Here is a 16159-nt window from a genome sequence, read left to right on the forward strand (position 1 = left end):
TGTGCCCCCTAGCAAGCATTTATCAATAGAGTTTTCTGGTCACCCGAAAAGGCCAACGGCTCATCCTAAGAGCACTCGCGTAAGCGATGTTAGACAGATGAATTATTGCGTGATCAATGAGAAGATTCATAACCCAGTGAAGAAAATAAGATAGAATACAAGTTCGCCGTGACCATCGGATTTGCCATACCAGACACCGCGCTCTAGTCCTTTTCCAACTCCGAATATCCGACCTGAGTCAGTTCCCTAGCCGTGTGTATATATGTCTGCTCCAGCCCGCAAACGTTGTTACGTCCTCGGGCCACTACCAACATTCCCCCTCATCATAGCCTCGACATTCACGTCAACCCATCGCATGTCTCTGCCCATCGGCGGCTGCATATTTCGAGGCGGTGATGGCTGCTGTTTGATTTGCCGTCTCATGCGTAATCGGTCAACAACATCTTGGGATATTATATCGAAAGTTCTCCTTAGCGATACCGAATCATCCCATCGCTCACCGTACTTGGCAAGTGTGCTCGTGGTGCGCTCCAAGCACCCTAAACTCCTCTCGAGGTTGTCGAAGCCTGGGCCCCCCATCCGGCGTGGAAGTGGCGGAGGCATTGTTGTAGAATACGGTGGTGGCTGCGGCATTATGCCGGAGAGGAGTAGCTCCTCTGCGTCGCGTAACACTGCAACGAATTGGCTTGCCATGAAAAAGGCGCGCAACGCATCGTGATATGAGTAGAGACCCATGTTGCGCCCGCTATGTGAGATGTCATAAATGTGGTCCAAGTATGCAATGGCATGCTCGAATATGAACAATCGGGCGTAGTCAGTAAGGGCGGGTAATTTAGCCGATGGTGACATGCAGTAGACAAAGCTGTAGCGCAACTCGAGATCGAAGAGCTCTCTAACGCCTATTGGCAGCGTGTTAGGAAGTCTTTCCGCCCATTCCTGCATCTGACGAACAATCTGCCATATGAAATCTGGGTCAGGTAAAGGAGTTGAGTCGGATTGCGTTAGTAACTGGTACCAGTGCGATTGTGCCCGTCGCAATTGAAATAACAACAACGCCGGTTCGCAGCTAGAGAGGTATTGCCCAGTGATGGAAGCCCTGCGGCTGAATGATAAGGGCCTCGGGAAGCCTACATTCACTGCTGCATCCGTGAAGGAGAATGCGCGGGTGAGGACCATGCTGATTGACCTAGAAATATGTGAGAGCGATCAGATTGCTGTACGTTTTAACTGAAGGGGGGGTATCGTACCGATCCAGCGAATATACGCAATAGAATGTCTTCCTCCGCATGTCGAGCAATGACTTGTCAGACAGCTGCTCCGGTGGAGGGTCTTGGTGGAATCCCAGATCTATGACTGCTCGACAGGTGAACCCGATTAGATGCCAACTGTCAAAGTGAGCTGGGTCTAGTGTTGAGTACTGCGTTAGTAGGATGAGCGATTGTATTTGTGTCGTATAGCCAGGCATGAGAGCCTGATCAGCGTGCCTGAGGGCCCGCGAGGCAAAGTAAACCCCGTCAACGTAATACTGGTCATTCTTGATTTGGCTTTGTGCACCGGAACTGATGGCAAGAACCATATACAGGAGCCAATAGTCACTGTCTTTAATGACGCGGGTTTGAGCTGAATATACCTGTTCCAGAACATCGTAGAGGTTGGTTTCGGGGAATGAAGGGTAAAGACAATATATATTAGTGATATAGTATTGAACCAAAGCAACGGCGGCTTGTTTGGGCGGCAACTGCCAATTGTCGTCTCTAGGGAGCGGATCATTTGTAGCAGCAGCCAGAACGAGTCGAGCAAATGTCATATTGCTGGTCGATGGTTCGAAGTCCCTCGTCGTGGCATTGACAGAGCTTCACGATGATTATTAGCACTTGAATAGATGGGCGCTCTCGAGATGAACGACGCACAGAAAACCGAAATCGGAAATGAGCGAGTTAACATCCGAGTTCTCGCGACTCCTTGCAGCTTTGCGATACATGGCAGCTTGGATATTAGCGAGAGAGTCCTTCCGGTCAGTTGGGGGAATGGGAGGCAGGGACGCATGCTGGGAGAGCGATGCCTTTCTGGATCGCGCAAAAGCCAAGCGCCTTTCCATTTTCTCTATCCGAAGCTCAAGAGCGGCCACATAACTGCCAGATTGTTAGCCTGCATGCGCTTCTATCATTGTTGTCCGGGGTTGGGTTGGTTGCCTTCGTTCCTTGCCCCTGGCAAATTGGTCGTTGGCGGCCGAGCACTCATTCTCACGGCCAGCCTTCTCACAAGCCGTGCATGCCGGTAATTTGCCATCGCACTTCTGATGTCAGGACCAACGCTTCACGAAAGCAGGGCAAATATAACCAACCCTGACTTTGGCAGACCGACCTGTGCAGTTCTCATTAGCCCCTAACTGTCACATTCCGAAGAAGAGCAGATGCTTACACCTGGAACACGCCGACACTGGGCGGGACACCCGCAACAGCGGGTTATCTGAGAAACTGGACCGCGGCATTGCACAGGCGGACAGTAGCGCACCAGGATGTCTAAGATTCACCAAACCTACCTGATAGGCAGTCAAACCCGTACCTTATAATTGTTCCCGGCTATGACAACCTGGGATGGTGAGTTGCTGAAGATCTCATCTGGTGCTAATATAGTGTAAGCGCCGAAGCGCATTCGTCCGTTACGCAACCCTTTGCCCCGCCAGAACGTCGCAGTAGCCTTCCTACGCTTGTAAGCTTGGCGGGCTGATTAGCTTGACGCGGGCCGCGATAGAGGCTCTACCACGTGCTTGGCTATGGTAAATCCGAGCTCTTTCTAAGGGCGCAAGTGGACAAGAGAGGATATATACCCTCTTCAGGAGTAACGACAGGGACGCTTTCGGGTACTGCGATGAGGTTGCCAGCTTCGATGGACAGAACGCCTTTGCTGAATTGCGCGAAACGACAAGCAAGGACTGGATTGCGGGGTCTTGGCCATATACACACGAAGAGAAGATATTCCTGCTGATGCCCCCGGCCCCTTTGCTACCCAGTCAGAAGGCAGCGGAGCCCAGTTAGTACCGATCGACTGTATCACCTAAGACAGCACCAAAGCCACGGCCAGAAGTTAGCAGTGGGGGTTTAAGTGCCTGTCGTGGTGATATGGGTGAAACATGCAACAAGACATTGAAACTAGTGCGAACGGTGATAGCGACATCTATCTACGCTAGGGCGGTGGAGTCCATCCTTTTCATGCAGCAGTGACTTTCAAAATAGAAAAGAGCGAGAAGACCATGTGTTGGACTCTTACTACATAGTAGGTAGGTAGTAGGTATCCACAGAAATGGAGTCACATCTGTTTTCAAAGTCTCCCTCCTCCGCCTCGAGGGGAAACGACTGGCATGTGCTATGTCAAATAAACCCTGAGGCACGCGTCTATCTCCATTCCAACACAAAAGGGGCATACAGGATAGCGTATCCTACGTCTCTTACTGTGATTGTTACCGTAGCTTTTCTGGATGGGTCGTGTGCGCAGTCAACACGCATGACATATGTAGCTTGGTCGAGTACGTGTAGATAGGCATGCAGGCAGCCGTGTCAGCAGTAACAACGACACATCCTCACCCTGAGGGCTGTATAATGATGTTTCATGACATCTACTCGCTCATGCGGTAGGCTACAGCTCCTTCGGAGTTTCCATTATGTCTTTAGTGATATTTTTGGCACTCTGGATAGGGATTCCATGCCTACCAACTCACACGGTAACATCGCAGTCACTCTGATTCTTGTTTGCTTTAGCTGTCTCTGTCCGAAAAAGGGCAGAGATTTCTCCCATGAAATCGACTTACTAGGTCAATACGCATACGCTAGGGCGGCCTGTTGATCGCCGGACACTGCCGGATCTGTAGATTAGATGTACTCCGAGTGAATATTGTTAGTAGTATTGGGATTCCAGAGAGCGCTTGGTGCCAAACTGACTCGCACCGCGGGAAGAACCCATTTAATAAGCGTGGCAAGCCTGTGGATACAGCCAGCACAGCGTTGTCATGCCCTGGTCTCTGCCCTGTATCTGTATTCCCCGCAGCAACGTCCTATTGGCAGTGTCTGTTTCCATCGAGCAACAATCAGCACCGCTTTCCCACTTGTAGCTGTTCGAGAGTCGAGGATTGGGTCTTGGCCACGTGGAAATCAGAAGGGCCGGGTCTGGTCGGGAGAGGCTGAAGACGATGGTCTGGACGGGAGTCTGGACAGATGGGGATATTCGGGGTGCTGTTCAGGGCCTAGAGAGGGCCCCTGAAACCCTGGAACCCCGAAACCCAGCGAGCCTCGTGTCTATCAGTGTTGCTATCAGTCAGTCAGTCAGTCAGTCAGTCAGCATCCCTTTCTCATCCCATCCATACATACTTAGAAAACTGATCCTCTAGGCTTGGCTCTGCAACAACCCAAACCACAGCCCCCAAGTATGCCCAAGTATGGTGAACTGTCAGCCGTACATACAGTACGCATATCCATTTAGAGCGCGCTTGGAATTTGCAGTGACGGGCCAATCGGTGCTTTTGACCATCTACCCAGGTACGGAAATTGCGAGGTGTGGGAGCCGTACCTGCCTCTCTACCTACATACCTATCTCTCTACCTATCTACAAGTACTATGTACTTAAGTAGGTCCCTACCTACTTTAGTCGCTGTTGAGCACCCCTGAAATATACTGAACCTACGGTAACCACAGTATGTGCCAGCATCGTATGGGGCACCTGATTGATATCACAATCCTATTGATGGCAGAGTTGTCTTGTGTTATCCGGCACCAACTATCGGATCACCTGCTCCTGTACTCGGCGTTCTAATAAAACGGGAGATATGACTGTGTAGCGGACTGGTTCGCCGAGCCGACCCCTCTACGTTCGTGCACGGCCACGGTGGTGCAGACCCTCGACGGAGCCCCTCCAGTGACATTGTGCGACCGAGCAGCAACAGTCGCTCCCGCGTGCTTGCGTGCACGCATAAGATCACGAAAGGCTTCCAGCGCCATTCCCAACCGATTCGCCGTGGGGTAGAGAAACATCTCACTTATGGATGCCTCCATCGTCTTTCGCCAGGTCGAAGGGTTCGGCGACCGCGTTCCCAGGTCGCATCATGAATTTTCGCCGCCCAAGACAGCAAACGGCGACGAGCACGGCGAGAATGAAAACCCACATCGCATCGCCCATACATTGACGGCTTGCTGTCGTTGTCGCCAGGTTAGTAAACCGCCTCTCTTGTACATCTTCCTACATATATGGTATGGCTAGTCATCTTGGATTATTTGTCATCGGCTTTGGTATCGTGTCATCAGGCGTTAACTCGGGCTGCCCAGAGAAAAACCCGGTGCGACCCCACGCTACCTAGATGTCTCCCATGCGAACGATCGGGCTCTATATGCGAATACTTCGACACAACGAAGGGTAAAAAGATAAGTCGGTACTACGTCGTCAAGCTCCAAGAGAGAGTACGTGCTCTAGATGCTGAGCTTGCCCAATACATTGATGAAGATGAATCTCCCCATAAAGACCAAGAAGACGTACTTCGCCCCGGCGGTCTAGTAAGACTGAATGAAACTGATGAGACGCCTCGATATTTGGGCCCGTCCAGCGGTATCGCTATGACGCGCATCGTTATGGCAGAGGCAAAGCGGTATACAAATTCAGGCCGGATATCAGAACTGGTACCCAATGTCGAAGGGAGACGAAAGGCTGCGAGCTCTATGAATGCTGCTGCCGGCAATAGATCACAGTCCTTTAGCATGCCAGTGCCAGATCCCCGAAAGAAGAGCTACCCTATGGTTAGTGCGGTACCAGCAGCCGGGCTTCCAAGCAGGGGCATCGCTGATAAACTCATTGAAGTCTTCCATCAGCGAGGTAAGATTGTACCGCAATTTCCGTTCCTAGAATAAAATCTAACTTTAGGTTATTAGCTCAAGTGTTCAACCCGGCGCTTCATGAGAGGGTACTTGCCAATGCCGTCGAGGATGTTTATGCGGGCACTCAGGATCCGTACCAGAACTTTATTGTTCGACTGGTGATGGCAATAAGCATGCAAAAACTTGACTCTAATTATGCTGGGCTTGCTGACAGCTACTACCTCGCAGCAATGCAGTTTTACGAAGCGGTTGTCCGGCCAAAGGATCTCAAGACGCTGCAGTGTCTTGTATTGATAGGCCAATATTCACTCCTCACACCGACGCGAACAGCTGTATATTACGTGGTTGGTCTCGCAACGAGGATCAGTCAGCAGTTGGGTCTTGCCGATGAAAAGACAATTGCTTTAGGCGCTAGTGATCCTTTGTCATTAGATATGCGTCGGCGGCTCAGCTGGATCGTGAGCAACCTAGAACTCGGGCTGTCTCAGTCTATGGGACGACCCAACGGATTTGCCAAGACCGACGATCTTATTGACATCAAGTGGTTTGAGACTGTACCTGATGCCAACATTTCAGAGAATGGAATCACACCTGGTCCGCCAGATGAGAAGAAACTCGTAGCTATTCACTTCTGCAAAATGCGGATGCTACAAGCCGAAATCCGCCGTACATTGTACGAGATTAAGCGTCCAGAACCCCGAAACGCGCATCATCCTTGGTTTGCGTCCATGGAGGCAAAGATGGACCAATGGCTACGGACATCTCCTGAAAAACCTCCGTGGTGCAAGCCATGGTAAGCCCCTCTATCCTCCAGAGCAACACCGTCAAGCTAATCATTGATAGGTTTACCGGAAGATTTCACACTATGGTAGTAACACTCCATCGCCCATCTCCGCAAGTTCCCAAGCCATCTTCAGAGTCTGCCAGCAAGTGCTACGACTCTGCCGCCTTTGTAATAAATATCTCGAGCAAGCAAATGATGTCAGCTGCCGTAGATATAACTTGGGTCTTCCTTCTGACTCTGTATATGTCACTCAATACTTTGCTATGGTGTGTGGCTAGCTATTCAGACATCCGAGCGGCACATTCCCGAGAGGAAGTGCAAGAACTAGTAAATGTTGCGCTAGATATCATCGATCAATGTGTTGAGCGGTGGCCAGGCACTGCATCAGCATCCGAATTATATTCTATCCTTACCAAGGCTTGTCTACAGAGCTATGACTCCAATGATACTCCTCGCCTATCCAGCCCAGGTTCTTTCAACACGCCGCCATCGCAACAGGACACTAGCTCACCCAACTCAATGGATTTATCAGGCGGGATGGCAGCGCCTAAGCCCGGTGCGCCTGCTTTCAACCCACCTCAATTTGGCTATGTTTTCGGCGCGGCGCCCGAATCTCTAGACAATTATAGCTTTGACGCCTCCCTCTCACAACATCCTACATTCCGGTCCAACTCTATCTTCATGAACCCAGCCTCCAACGACCACACTGGCCGTCGCTTCAGTTATTTCCCTCCCGACTTCACCCAGGGGGAAGCTCTACCAAACATCGATCCTAGTCCGCCTCCTTCCGAGTCCACTGCCATATCTCCACCATTTCTTTCACCACCACAGCTTGCCCAAACGCCCCCTGAGAGCATGTCATCCATGCAAGCTGCGACTCCCGTCATGAGCACAATAAATACACCGATGGTATCGACCCCGTTACTTGCAACATCCGTGTCCCAGGGCTCCCCTGAGGTGACGATTGCCAACAGCTTGCCACAAACGCAACCGCGTGCTCCTCCCCCAGCATTCACTATACCCTCTCTTCCGCCAGGCCAACTACCTCACGGGCAACGACCGTTACCACAAGCCACCACAGTGACCGACTGGTTCAATCCCCCGCCACCCTTTATCTCACCTTATTCCTTTGGCAGCATGGGTGCCGGGTACTGGGGCAATTCTTCCGGTATGAATGGATTTGTCGGCACGGAAGGCAATAACTTTGATTCTTCACGTCTACCTCCGGAGAGACAAGGAAGTCTTAGCCATGCACAACAAATCGAGCTAATGGGGGTATTAGAAAACGAGGGGATGGCGGACATAGATAGCTACCTAAACACGACAAATGTAGCGTATGGGAACAACGGTATAGGCAATGCGAACATGGAATTAGGTTGGGCAACGCAATCATGAGCGAGGCGTCATTATGGGTCATTGGCGTCGATTTGGGACACTTGGAGTTCGGTATTGGCTATAAAGAGATAAGACTAGCTTAGGTACTTGACACAGCGGAAGAGGGCCATGATGGAAATGGATGGTTATGACTAGACGCTTTTGTATACCAACGATTTCTCGGTTCCATTCTCTTGTGTGTATATATCTCAAGGTTAGAGACTGCACCTGAGACGTTTGGGATATGCCTACAGACTCTTCTAAGTAGTTGGTGAGGTAAACAGATAACCAAATAGCCTGTCTCCAATCCTGTTAAGCGAAATTGAGTGTTAGAAAGCTCCAATACAGGCCTTTGCTTCCCGCGGACCAAATGTTTCACGCACGACGTAAAGTCTACCTAAAGTACATTCGTAGTCAGATTGGTATTGTCAATCACCCCTTTCTCCTATGTTGTCAACCTTATATCTTAACCTCTTCTGCGTGTCCCATGTGATAACCCGCCACGAATCACAGCCGTATCCTTAGGATTATTCAGGCTCGATTCCATAGCAGTTTCGGGAAAAGACTGCCATTAAAAATTAATCGGAAACAATAGACCGCTTGAACTTGAGTCTTGAAGCGATGCTCGACAGGCTAGGTCTTCTCGGACCATCGAAAAGAGGCTTGGTCCTTGCTCACTGCCTAAACGAACGAGTACTCGGAATGTTTACACAAACCTACCAGTCTCGAGCTAGGCGAGGATCAACCTGTGGGAGAGCTGCTTGTACTAATTAGAGACTTCCTCATGGATATTGTATGACTTGAAGATGTTTGTTGACGTAACAGCGAGGAGTGGGGAGATCTGCAAAGAAATATATCATGCCCGCTGTCGATGAACAAGAATGTTTATATGACAAATAGATCCCTAGTCTATCACATGTCTCTTCCCCCTATCTGTCCACGCAGTGTTGTGCCCGCGCATATGGGCCGTAGGATATTGGATACATAGCCGCAAACTCAAACTCCTGTGGCTTCCATGTTTGCTCAGCAACTAAAACAACATAATTCAAACTGTAGCGAAGTGTCTCGCCCCACCAGGTATATCCTAGAGGATAGGTAAATCTCAGGTTGTATTGCTTCTTACCAAGCAACCCATGTAACTAACCGTTGATCCCGGGGCGGCGAAACCCTCTTCGGCAAGCACATACCCGGTTGAACTCGAGTAAGTAAAGGGAAAGTACGTTGCCCATCAGCCAAGGGTCACATATATCCACGATTCATTGTCGCCGGGGAATATCAGAGGTCCTTGCTCCAAAGAAAAGAACCACACAGGATCTTAGAAACTGTGTTGCACTCGCGTACCTGTACGAGATTATAGTGAATCCAAGTTGTACAACATCTCGGGGAGACCGGCTGTTGTCTCACACATTTCAGTTCAGTTGATACAAAGGTAGGCATTGCGCTCCTCGGCCGCACAACCACCCCGATAAGCGATATAGAGACAGCATTTCTACGGGACAAGTAAATATCGCTCGCCGGCTTCGTCTCTCTCTTCGCTTCACGGCCGATATCGCGAGACAGGGTACAGCAAGTTCGCTACAGTAAGAACTTTGCAACTACGATCTCATTGCGTAATCCTTTCTGTCTTATTACCTTGCCACTTACCTTGTGTCTACGCTTGGTGCAACGCAGTGAATGCCTACCAGTTGCCTGCAAGTCAATCCTTGCTTATAATACACAACCGTGTAGAAACTATTATCGTGCATGCTAGCCCACGGTCTATGCGCAACACATTGTGTACCGTACGTATCCCCTTTTTTTCGAGCCAAGTCGGGCGTTGTGTCGCGATAGGTATCAGAGCCGTGAAAAAAGTATTCAAGAGATCGAGTGCATCATCTTAGCTCCGCTTCGGCTTCGGACGAGGCAAAGCAAGGCAGAGCAAGGCAAAGCCAAGCAGCGCGGAGGAAACGTAACAATTAGTATGGGGAAAGGGGCATCGGAATCGCGATCGCCAATGACTGTGCGCACATACTTACAAGATGCCTAGAGATGAGATGATAAAAAGCTTAGAGTAGATCATTAAGGTACATCGTGTGACGAAGTGTGGTGCAGTGTAGTCATTCAAGTGGAAACCTATAAGGCAACAAGTATTATACCAAGTAGCAAGCATGGTTACCTACCTAGGTATCTATAATCGTGGTATATATACGTGTGAACCGACCACATGACTTGGAGCTTACAAACACACATACCAGGTTGGCGGGACGGGTGCCGGGGGTGTAGAACGTCGCTTTCAATTCGTCCGCCCGCTTTTCCTTCTCTCGCTTCTTTCTTTCGGGCCTTTTTCCCATTTACATACCTACTTATACACTACACTAACAGGCATGTATCCCGCGAACAAGACGCGGCACGTCCCGCGGGGCGCCAGGGGTAATCCAGGTTTGCGGAGTTGGGAGGGGGGGAAACGTACCGTATGTGACTTTAGGATGGAGGCAACGCGGCAATGCGGCCGCAGGGATAGCATACGTAGTCTACGGTGAAGTAAGCTCTCCCTAAGCCAGTAGTCAGGTTTGATACATGATGCCGAGGGAATTCACTGTAACCTGGTATCAGGAGGTTTGTCGGCATCACCAGGGATGCCGTGTGGTTTTGGGGGAGCGTGCCCGGATTAGCGGATGCACAATTCGCGTGTGTTTTGCCCCGCAGGATTTTGGACTGGGTTACGCATCTAGTGGAGAGCATCGTCTATCTCACTTTAATATGTACACCTATCTATCTATCTATCTAGTGTGTCTGCGTATCTATTAAGAAAACGTGGCGAGAAGCAAGGCACAGACATAGCTTCAGGGAATTCCAGAAATAGATAGCGCTACGCGACATGGGATACGGCGTGACGGTGACGGCGACGGTGACGAAGCGATTCGGGTCTGCAATTTAGAGACCGCCATGATACTCCATATCGGTTGGGGCAAATTTGTGGAAACGAGTGTGATAGAGGGATAGAAACCAAGTTCACGAATGTATTATCTACCTTGGACAAATTGTCAGGTGGTTCGATAGGGTTCAGTGTAGTATTGTTGTAGATGGGCTTCTGGGTAGGCAGATCGTTACTAGAAGTGGCAATCATAAGAGATGCGTGGAGTATTAACGTCAGTTCATCGTCACAAGCGAGTGTTGAACTATAGAGATGGGAGTCAGACATCATGAATTAGATGCAATAAGATATGGTATACAATTAGCGACTATGAATAAACCCGCCCGGTCCCTTTTGTTACCACGGGGAACCCATCAGAAACACCAGACCCGAAAAAAACACGAAGAGCCGCCCTCGTACCACCTTTAGCCAAGAAAATGTTTCGACATTAGAAGATAGCCGCCTATTGTCCCCGGACACCCGCCCATAAATTTCTCATCATTCAATCAAATGGTCGCTCGCTCTCGACGCTAGTAGCATACAAAGTCTTCGGGGGTAGGGTATTGTTTTGGATGAGCTCACCCCCTTTTTTTTTCCCTCCTCAACAGTAAAATAAGGGACACAATAGAACCAAGATCTAAAACTCCAACTGACCCCCAATCCACGGAGGTCTCTGCTAATCTCTTCATGGCTTTCCTGTGTTCGCACAACCCTTAAAACCCAGTGGTCATTACATTATAGAAAATGGAGATACAAATGATAAAAAAAGAAGAAAAAGAAAAAATAAAGCACGCAAGAGATTTGTGTAGCTTATTGATGTGACCGAGATTTTGGGTAGTTGTATTCCAATCCAGACCTATTAAGTCTATGCCCAACTCCTGTAGCCTGTTGAAGATGAGGAAAATATATGCCAACTAAGAAACCAAAATGCTTGCGGAAATAGAGACTATTGGTACACGCCGCCTTGAAGAGCTTTGGTAATCCATATATAGAGGTATAGCATATCAGCGAGTGCTGTTCTGCCCCCAAGAGAATGAGCACAGAGGTCTTTTAGTGATTTGAATGTCGTCTAGTGATAGTCTTGAGGGGTCATGTTTGGTGTGAACTGTATCTGCTTCGACCTTGGGTATCCGGGAGAGGACCTTGATGATACCACTGATTCGTTGGCATCCCAGTCGTATTGGGTATTGGCCATTGCATTTCCAGTGAATGGGTGGTGTTCTAGGCCGGAACCCAGCATGTTCGCGTACACAGGCGTGGACGGACTGGCATCGCTTGTCTCCACGTAGCCGGGAACGGTCTGCAAGGAAAGTTCTGGAAATTCCGACTGGAAGTACGGAGTTAATAGCGGCTGATCTGTGGTGATGTTAAATGCGGAACCAAATGTGGCACCCACGAACCCATTTGTGTTGAAGTCGCCCATCATGCCAGGGGTTGTAGGTGGTGTCTTAAGATCGTGTTCCTCTTTGACATCTTGCGCAAAATTAGGGGTAACACCCATGCCGAGCACGAAAGAGCCATCGTCAGATGATGTTGAAATGACAGTGGGTTCTCGGTTGTGGTGTTGGTCAAAGAGGGCTGGCGTCATTGGTGTCGGGGGGGCTGCACCTGGGAAAGTAGGCGTTCCCGAACCGACTGGTGAACGATTGTGATACTGGAGAAGGGCTTCGGCACGTCCAAAGAATGGTGAGCGCGGCCCGGCACTAAACTTCTGGATTCTTCCAGCGCTCATCCCTGTAGCTGAGGAAATCCGACGTATTGATGCAACAGGGCTGGAAATATCCATGCGCTTTGGCCCATCCAATGCCGTCTTTGGGATATTGAAAGAGCGACTCCTTAAAGACGCGGCTTGGAGCGTGGCCGGACGCGGGATGTTTCGTCTAGAGGCAATATTGGCGGGTGGAGGCGGGGACTTGAATGAATCTGTGGGTGTAGGCATGCCCTGGGCAATGACATGAGACGTCTGGTCATTGTGGCATTCGGGAGACGTGGAAGCGTCGAACGGATTCTCAGCCATGTCGCATGAGTCTCCATTCGACACTGGAGAAAAGTACATAGCCCTCGTGGAGGGATCTGAGATGGCCATGGTATGCATGCTAGCATAGTGCTGAGAGCGATGGCCGTCACTACTCATACTTCGCTCTACATGCAGATCGCCAGCAGGGCCATGGCTTAGTGGTGACGTGAACATTCCAAAGTCGCTGCTCAGAGACCTGGCTTGGAGATAACCTTGAGGTTGCGAAAAGCCCGCGGAATCAGACTGTTGGAACTCGACCGAAATAGGCGACTGATAAGTCTCAGGGAAGTCAGCCTGCGTCGTTGAGACGGTAGAATTTATGCAAACAGAATTCGCATCTTTGATTTCCTGGTTAGCGTTTTCGTTCTCTTCATTCTCATTCTCATCATCATCATCTGACTCATCGTTTTCATCCTCATGTGCTGTGTTGGTAATTTGAGAAGGCGAAGAAACGTTGGGGAAAGCAGCCGAAGAAGGTTGTGTACGTTTCTGGGATCCTTCGCTTAGGGTATCAAGGTGACCGGTAGAATCCTCATCCGGGGACGAAGGCTCAGAAGCGGACTTCTCAGCTGCTCTCCGAGCCTCATACTCCTCTTGCTTCCTCTCCTGCTTCGCCTTGGCACGGCGGTTCTGGAACCAGTTCTAACACGTTCTGTTAGCAAATACTCATCGAAACTGGTGAGGGTCTCCTTACGTTGATCCTAGGTCGTTCCAGACCAAGACCATCCGCTAACTGAGCCTTCACTGAGCTTGAGGGTTTGGGGTTTTCCTGGAACACCTTCTCAAGCTTCTCTACTTCTTCCTTTGATAACCGAGGTTTTGATTCCGTCTTGCCATCGCATAAACCTCGATCAGCCATCATCGGTGGCCGGTGTGTTTGATAGCCGTACATATACTGGAGGCCGGAGTAACTGGGATGAAGTTGATATTGTGGGTCCGCGTATGTCACAGTCGGCCCCTGTCCTTGAGGGAAGCCATATGGTGAGCCGAAGCCCGTTGGCGTACAGAATTGCATATTCATAATTGCGTCGAAAAAGTCGCCGAATGCCTTGTTATTACGTATATATGCTATGTGCAAGAGTAGGGAGGCGGCAATTTCTTGGCTGGATCTGCTATATAAAATGTTTGGCGGCACGGGTTTTCGAGGCTGAAGGTTGGTCCAAAAGAGATATTATGAATGGGCGCACTCCCGCTGGTATATACTAGTTGTCCGCAATGGGTTGCCAAAAGTCAATTCCAAGATTTGGAAATAAAGAACGACTTGGGGTCAGAGATCGGTGGACCAGGCTAAAAATTAAGATATCTGGAGAATGAGCGTGGGGAGGACTGGTCCTGGACGGAGAGAAATCCGGCGTCGTGAATACGGGGGGAGACGGCGAGTATAAGAGCAGACGGCAAGATGGAGGGCCAATGGCTACGAGCAGATTCTCGTGAGACAACGCTCACTTAGACTCGTCAAGCTTCTTTTCGGATTCGAGACAAGGAGTCGGGGTGGAACAAGAAACAACACAAGGAGGGCAGGAGATCGGGAAGGGAGGGGGGTGGCGCGTAGAGCAGTACAAGTAGTTCTCCGTCTACTTAGCGGTGGGTCTCCTTTCGAAGGAGCACGACGATGGACGATGGACGATGACCGCCTTGGTGTGGGTGTGAGTTGTGTTTCTTCGGCCAGGACGGCTACGGCTGCAGGTACATCTGTACCTCTGCGGTACGACGAAATTACTCTGCCTCTTTCTCCTCAGCGCCCACTTGGGACGGGAGACATGGGATTGACTGGACCGACGGTTACCACTAACTAACTGGGGGCCGACAAGACCAGGGTCAGGGTGGTGGTGGTGGTGGTGATGATGGTGTAGGGGTGCAGCAGGGGAGTAGGGAGTGTACCTGGCTGAAGTACCCGACCACGCTGGCGTCGCGCTGGCGGTACAAGCTGCGACCTGAACGGGCTCTGACCTCATGGACGGTGCCCATGGTGCTCATGATGCTCCTTTTCCGTTTCTTTTGCAGCGACGACGATGATGACCAGCAGACGCCGCGCGCTGCATTGGGGTCGTGGAAACCGCAGAAATTTGTGGCGGGCCTGGGCGCGCTACCGCATGCTGGGTGAGGATGAGGGTGAGGGTGACAGTGGAGTGGGCTAGAGGTTCCAGCAGTCCAGCGGTCCAGCGGTCCAGCCTGGCCACCAGCGCATCGTATGGCACTGCTGGGCAGCGTCCAGCGCCCATCCACAGCGCCCACCCACAGCACGCATTCACTCTGGCTGGCCCTCCACTGCCTGCTTCCTCCCCCCCCGACAGCTGCAGGCAAAGTCGACGACTACTTAGGTACCGTACCTAACACACTCTCCCTAGTAGTACTTCGTAGGTATGGGGCCAAGAACAGAGCCAAGCGCCCGGTGGGCCGTTCGACCCATGCGCCTCGATGGATCATCAGGTCGCCGCTGGGTGGATATGCACAGGCATGGACGACGAGGGTTGACGAGGGTTGACGAGGATTGGCGAGGGTTCCTGGTTGGCTTGGGCCTCCTTGGTCTGTCCTTGGGTCCCTGCCTGCCTACCTAGGTACCTAGTAGGTTGGCTTTACCTCTTTAGGGCTCCCTGGTCAGTACACACCCAGGTAGTACCTTGGTGCATCCCTGGTGCATCCCTGGCGCCTCGCTGGCGGGCTGCTCCAACTGTGTGTGCTTCCCGCTACAGGACGCTAGAGCTAGGGGAGTCGGGACAAGATCGCATGCTGGTCAGGTACCTACCTACCTCTTCCTGACAGTCTGCCAGACGCTGCTCACTGTGCTACCTACTACCTAGGTACTCTAAGTACCTCATCTACCTACCTAGGTAGGGAGTGTACTAGCGGGCTGGGCTCTGGGGGCAGAGTGGTCCCCTGTCTGTTTCTCCAAAGGTATCCCTGTCTTGGAGCTGGATGAATGCAGAAACACAGTGTTGTTGTGCCCGAACCCCCTCCACATTCGCACAGAGCCCGCAGGTCGGCCGGTCAGAGGACAACGAGGTACGTATTACAGCCTGAGGCACCGGTAATGGAGGTAACATGTCGATATCGTACGCTACCTAGGTGTCTACTGTAATTACTTACATAAACCAGTTCCGTGTAGAGGAGCTACAGCAGTGTTCCCGTGCGACACGATACAAGACGTCACGATATATGGCGAGGGTCGAGAAGGGACAGTGCAAGGCGTTGGAGACGACGACGAGCGCCTGCCCTTACCACACGGGGACACA

At 50.9% G+C, this 16159-nt stretch overlaps 5 protein-coding genes across 5 annotated transcripts; 3 read left to right on the top strand and 2 right to left on the bottom strand.

Annotated features, from left to right (window-relative positions):
• Nucleotides 1-221: 221 nt before the first annotated feature.
• F5B22DRAFT_448670 (fungal-specific transcription factor domain-containing protein) lies at nt 222-2897 on the bottom strand. The gene is made up of 6 exons (XM_047971935.1): nt 2422-2897; nt 2345-2364; nt 2193-2293; nt 1911-2132; nt 1248-1853; nt 222-1186 (listed from the first exon to the last, which is right to left on the bottom strand). The coding sequence occupies exons 1-6, from the start codon at nt 2489-2491 to the stop codon at nt 289-291; spliced, it is 1917 nt and encodes a 638-aa protein (XP_047826697.1). The 5' UTR covers nt 2492-2897; the 3' UTR covers nt 222-288.
• A 2134-nt stretch (nt 2898-5031) lies between these two features.
• On the top strand, nt 5032-8037 carry F5B22DRAFT_650711 (uncharacterized protein; the record flags this gene model as incomplete). The annotated part of the gene is made up of 4 exons (XM_047979355.1): nt 5032-5199; nt 5316-5856; nt 5913-6651; nt 6702-8037. 4 exons carry the CDS (start codon nt 5032-5034, stop codon nt 8035-8037), a joined length of 2784 nt encoding a protein of 927 aa, XP_047826698.1.
• A 3552-nt stretch (nt 8038-11589) lies between these two features.
• On the bottom strand, nt 11590-14223 carry F5B22DRAFT_448982 (uncharacterized protein). The gene is made up of 2 exons (XM_047971939.1): nt 13621-14223; nt 11590-13568 (listed from the first exon to the last, which is right to left on the bottom strand). Exons 1-2 carry the CDS (start codon nt 13945-13947, stop codon nt 11979-11981), a joined length of 1917 nt encoding a protein of 638 aa, XP_047826699.1. The 5' UTR covers nt 13948-14223; the 3' UTR covers nt 11590-11978.
• A 322-nt stretch (nt 14224-14545) lies between these two features.
• Nucleotides 14546-15030, top strand: F5B22DRAFT_650713 (uncharacterized protein; the record flags this gene model as incomplete). The annotated part of the gene is made up of 2 exons (XM_047979356.1): nt 14546-14572; nt 14743-15030. The coding sequence occupies 2 exons, from the start codon at nt 14546-14548 to the stop codon at nt 15028-15030; spliced, it is 315 nt and encodes a 104-aa protein (XP_047826700.1).
• Nucleotides 14750-15561, top strand: F5B22DRAFT_623723 (uncharacterized protein). The gene has a single exon (XM_047976079.1). The coding sequence runs from the start codon at nt 15118-15120 to the stop codon at nt 15409-15411; it is 294 nt and encodes a 97-aa protein (XP_047826701.1). The 5' UTR covers nt 14750-15117; the 3' UTR covers nt 15412-15561.
• Nucleotides 15562-16159: the final 598 nt, after the last annotated feature.

The sequence above is a fragment of the Xylaria bambusicola genome, assembly GCF_022495145.1.
Source record: "Xylaria bambusicola strain CBS 139988 unplaced genomic scaffold F5B22scaffold_57, whole genome shotgun sequence".
Classification (NCBI taxonomy): domain Eukaryota; kingdom Fungi; phylum Ascomycota; class Sordariomycetes; order Xylariales; family Xylariaceae; genus Xylaria; species Xylaria bambusicola.

Excerpts from the sequence above, each read along its gene's own strand:
- F5B22DRAFT_623723 (XM_047976079.1), top strand. The coding sequence starts at position 15,118 with ATGGCACTGCTGGGCAGCGTCCAGCGCCCATCCACAGCGCCCACCCAC.
- F5B22DRAFT_448982 (XM_047971939.1), bottom strand. The coding sequence starts at position 13,947 with ATGAATATGCAATTCTGTACGCCAACGGGCTTCGGCTCACCATATGGC. Across the intron at positions 13,569-13,620 it reads TGGAACGACCTAGGATCAAC|AACTGGTTCCAGAACCGCCG; the intron begins GTAAGGAGACCC and ends AGAACGTGTTAG.
- F5B22DRAFT_448670 (XM_047971935.1), bottom strand. The coding sequence starts at position 2,491 with ATGCCGCGGTCCAGTTTCTCAGATAACCCGCTGTTGCGGGTGTCCCGC. Across the intron at positions 2,294-2,344 it reads GTCGGTCTGCCAAAGTCAGG|TGCGATGGCAAATTACCGGC; the intron begins GTTGGTTATATT and ends TGACATCAGAAG. Across the intron at positions 2,133-2,192 it reads GCCAGGGGCAAGGAACGAAG|TTATGTGGCCGCTCTTGAGC; the intron begins GCAACCAACCCA and ends ACAATCTGGCAG.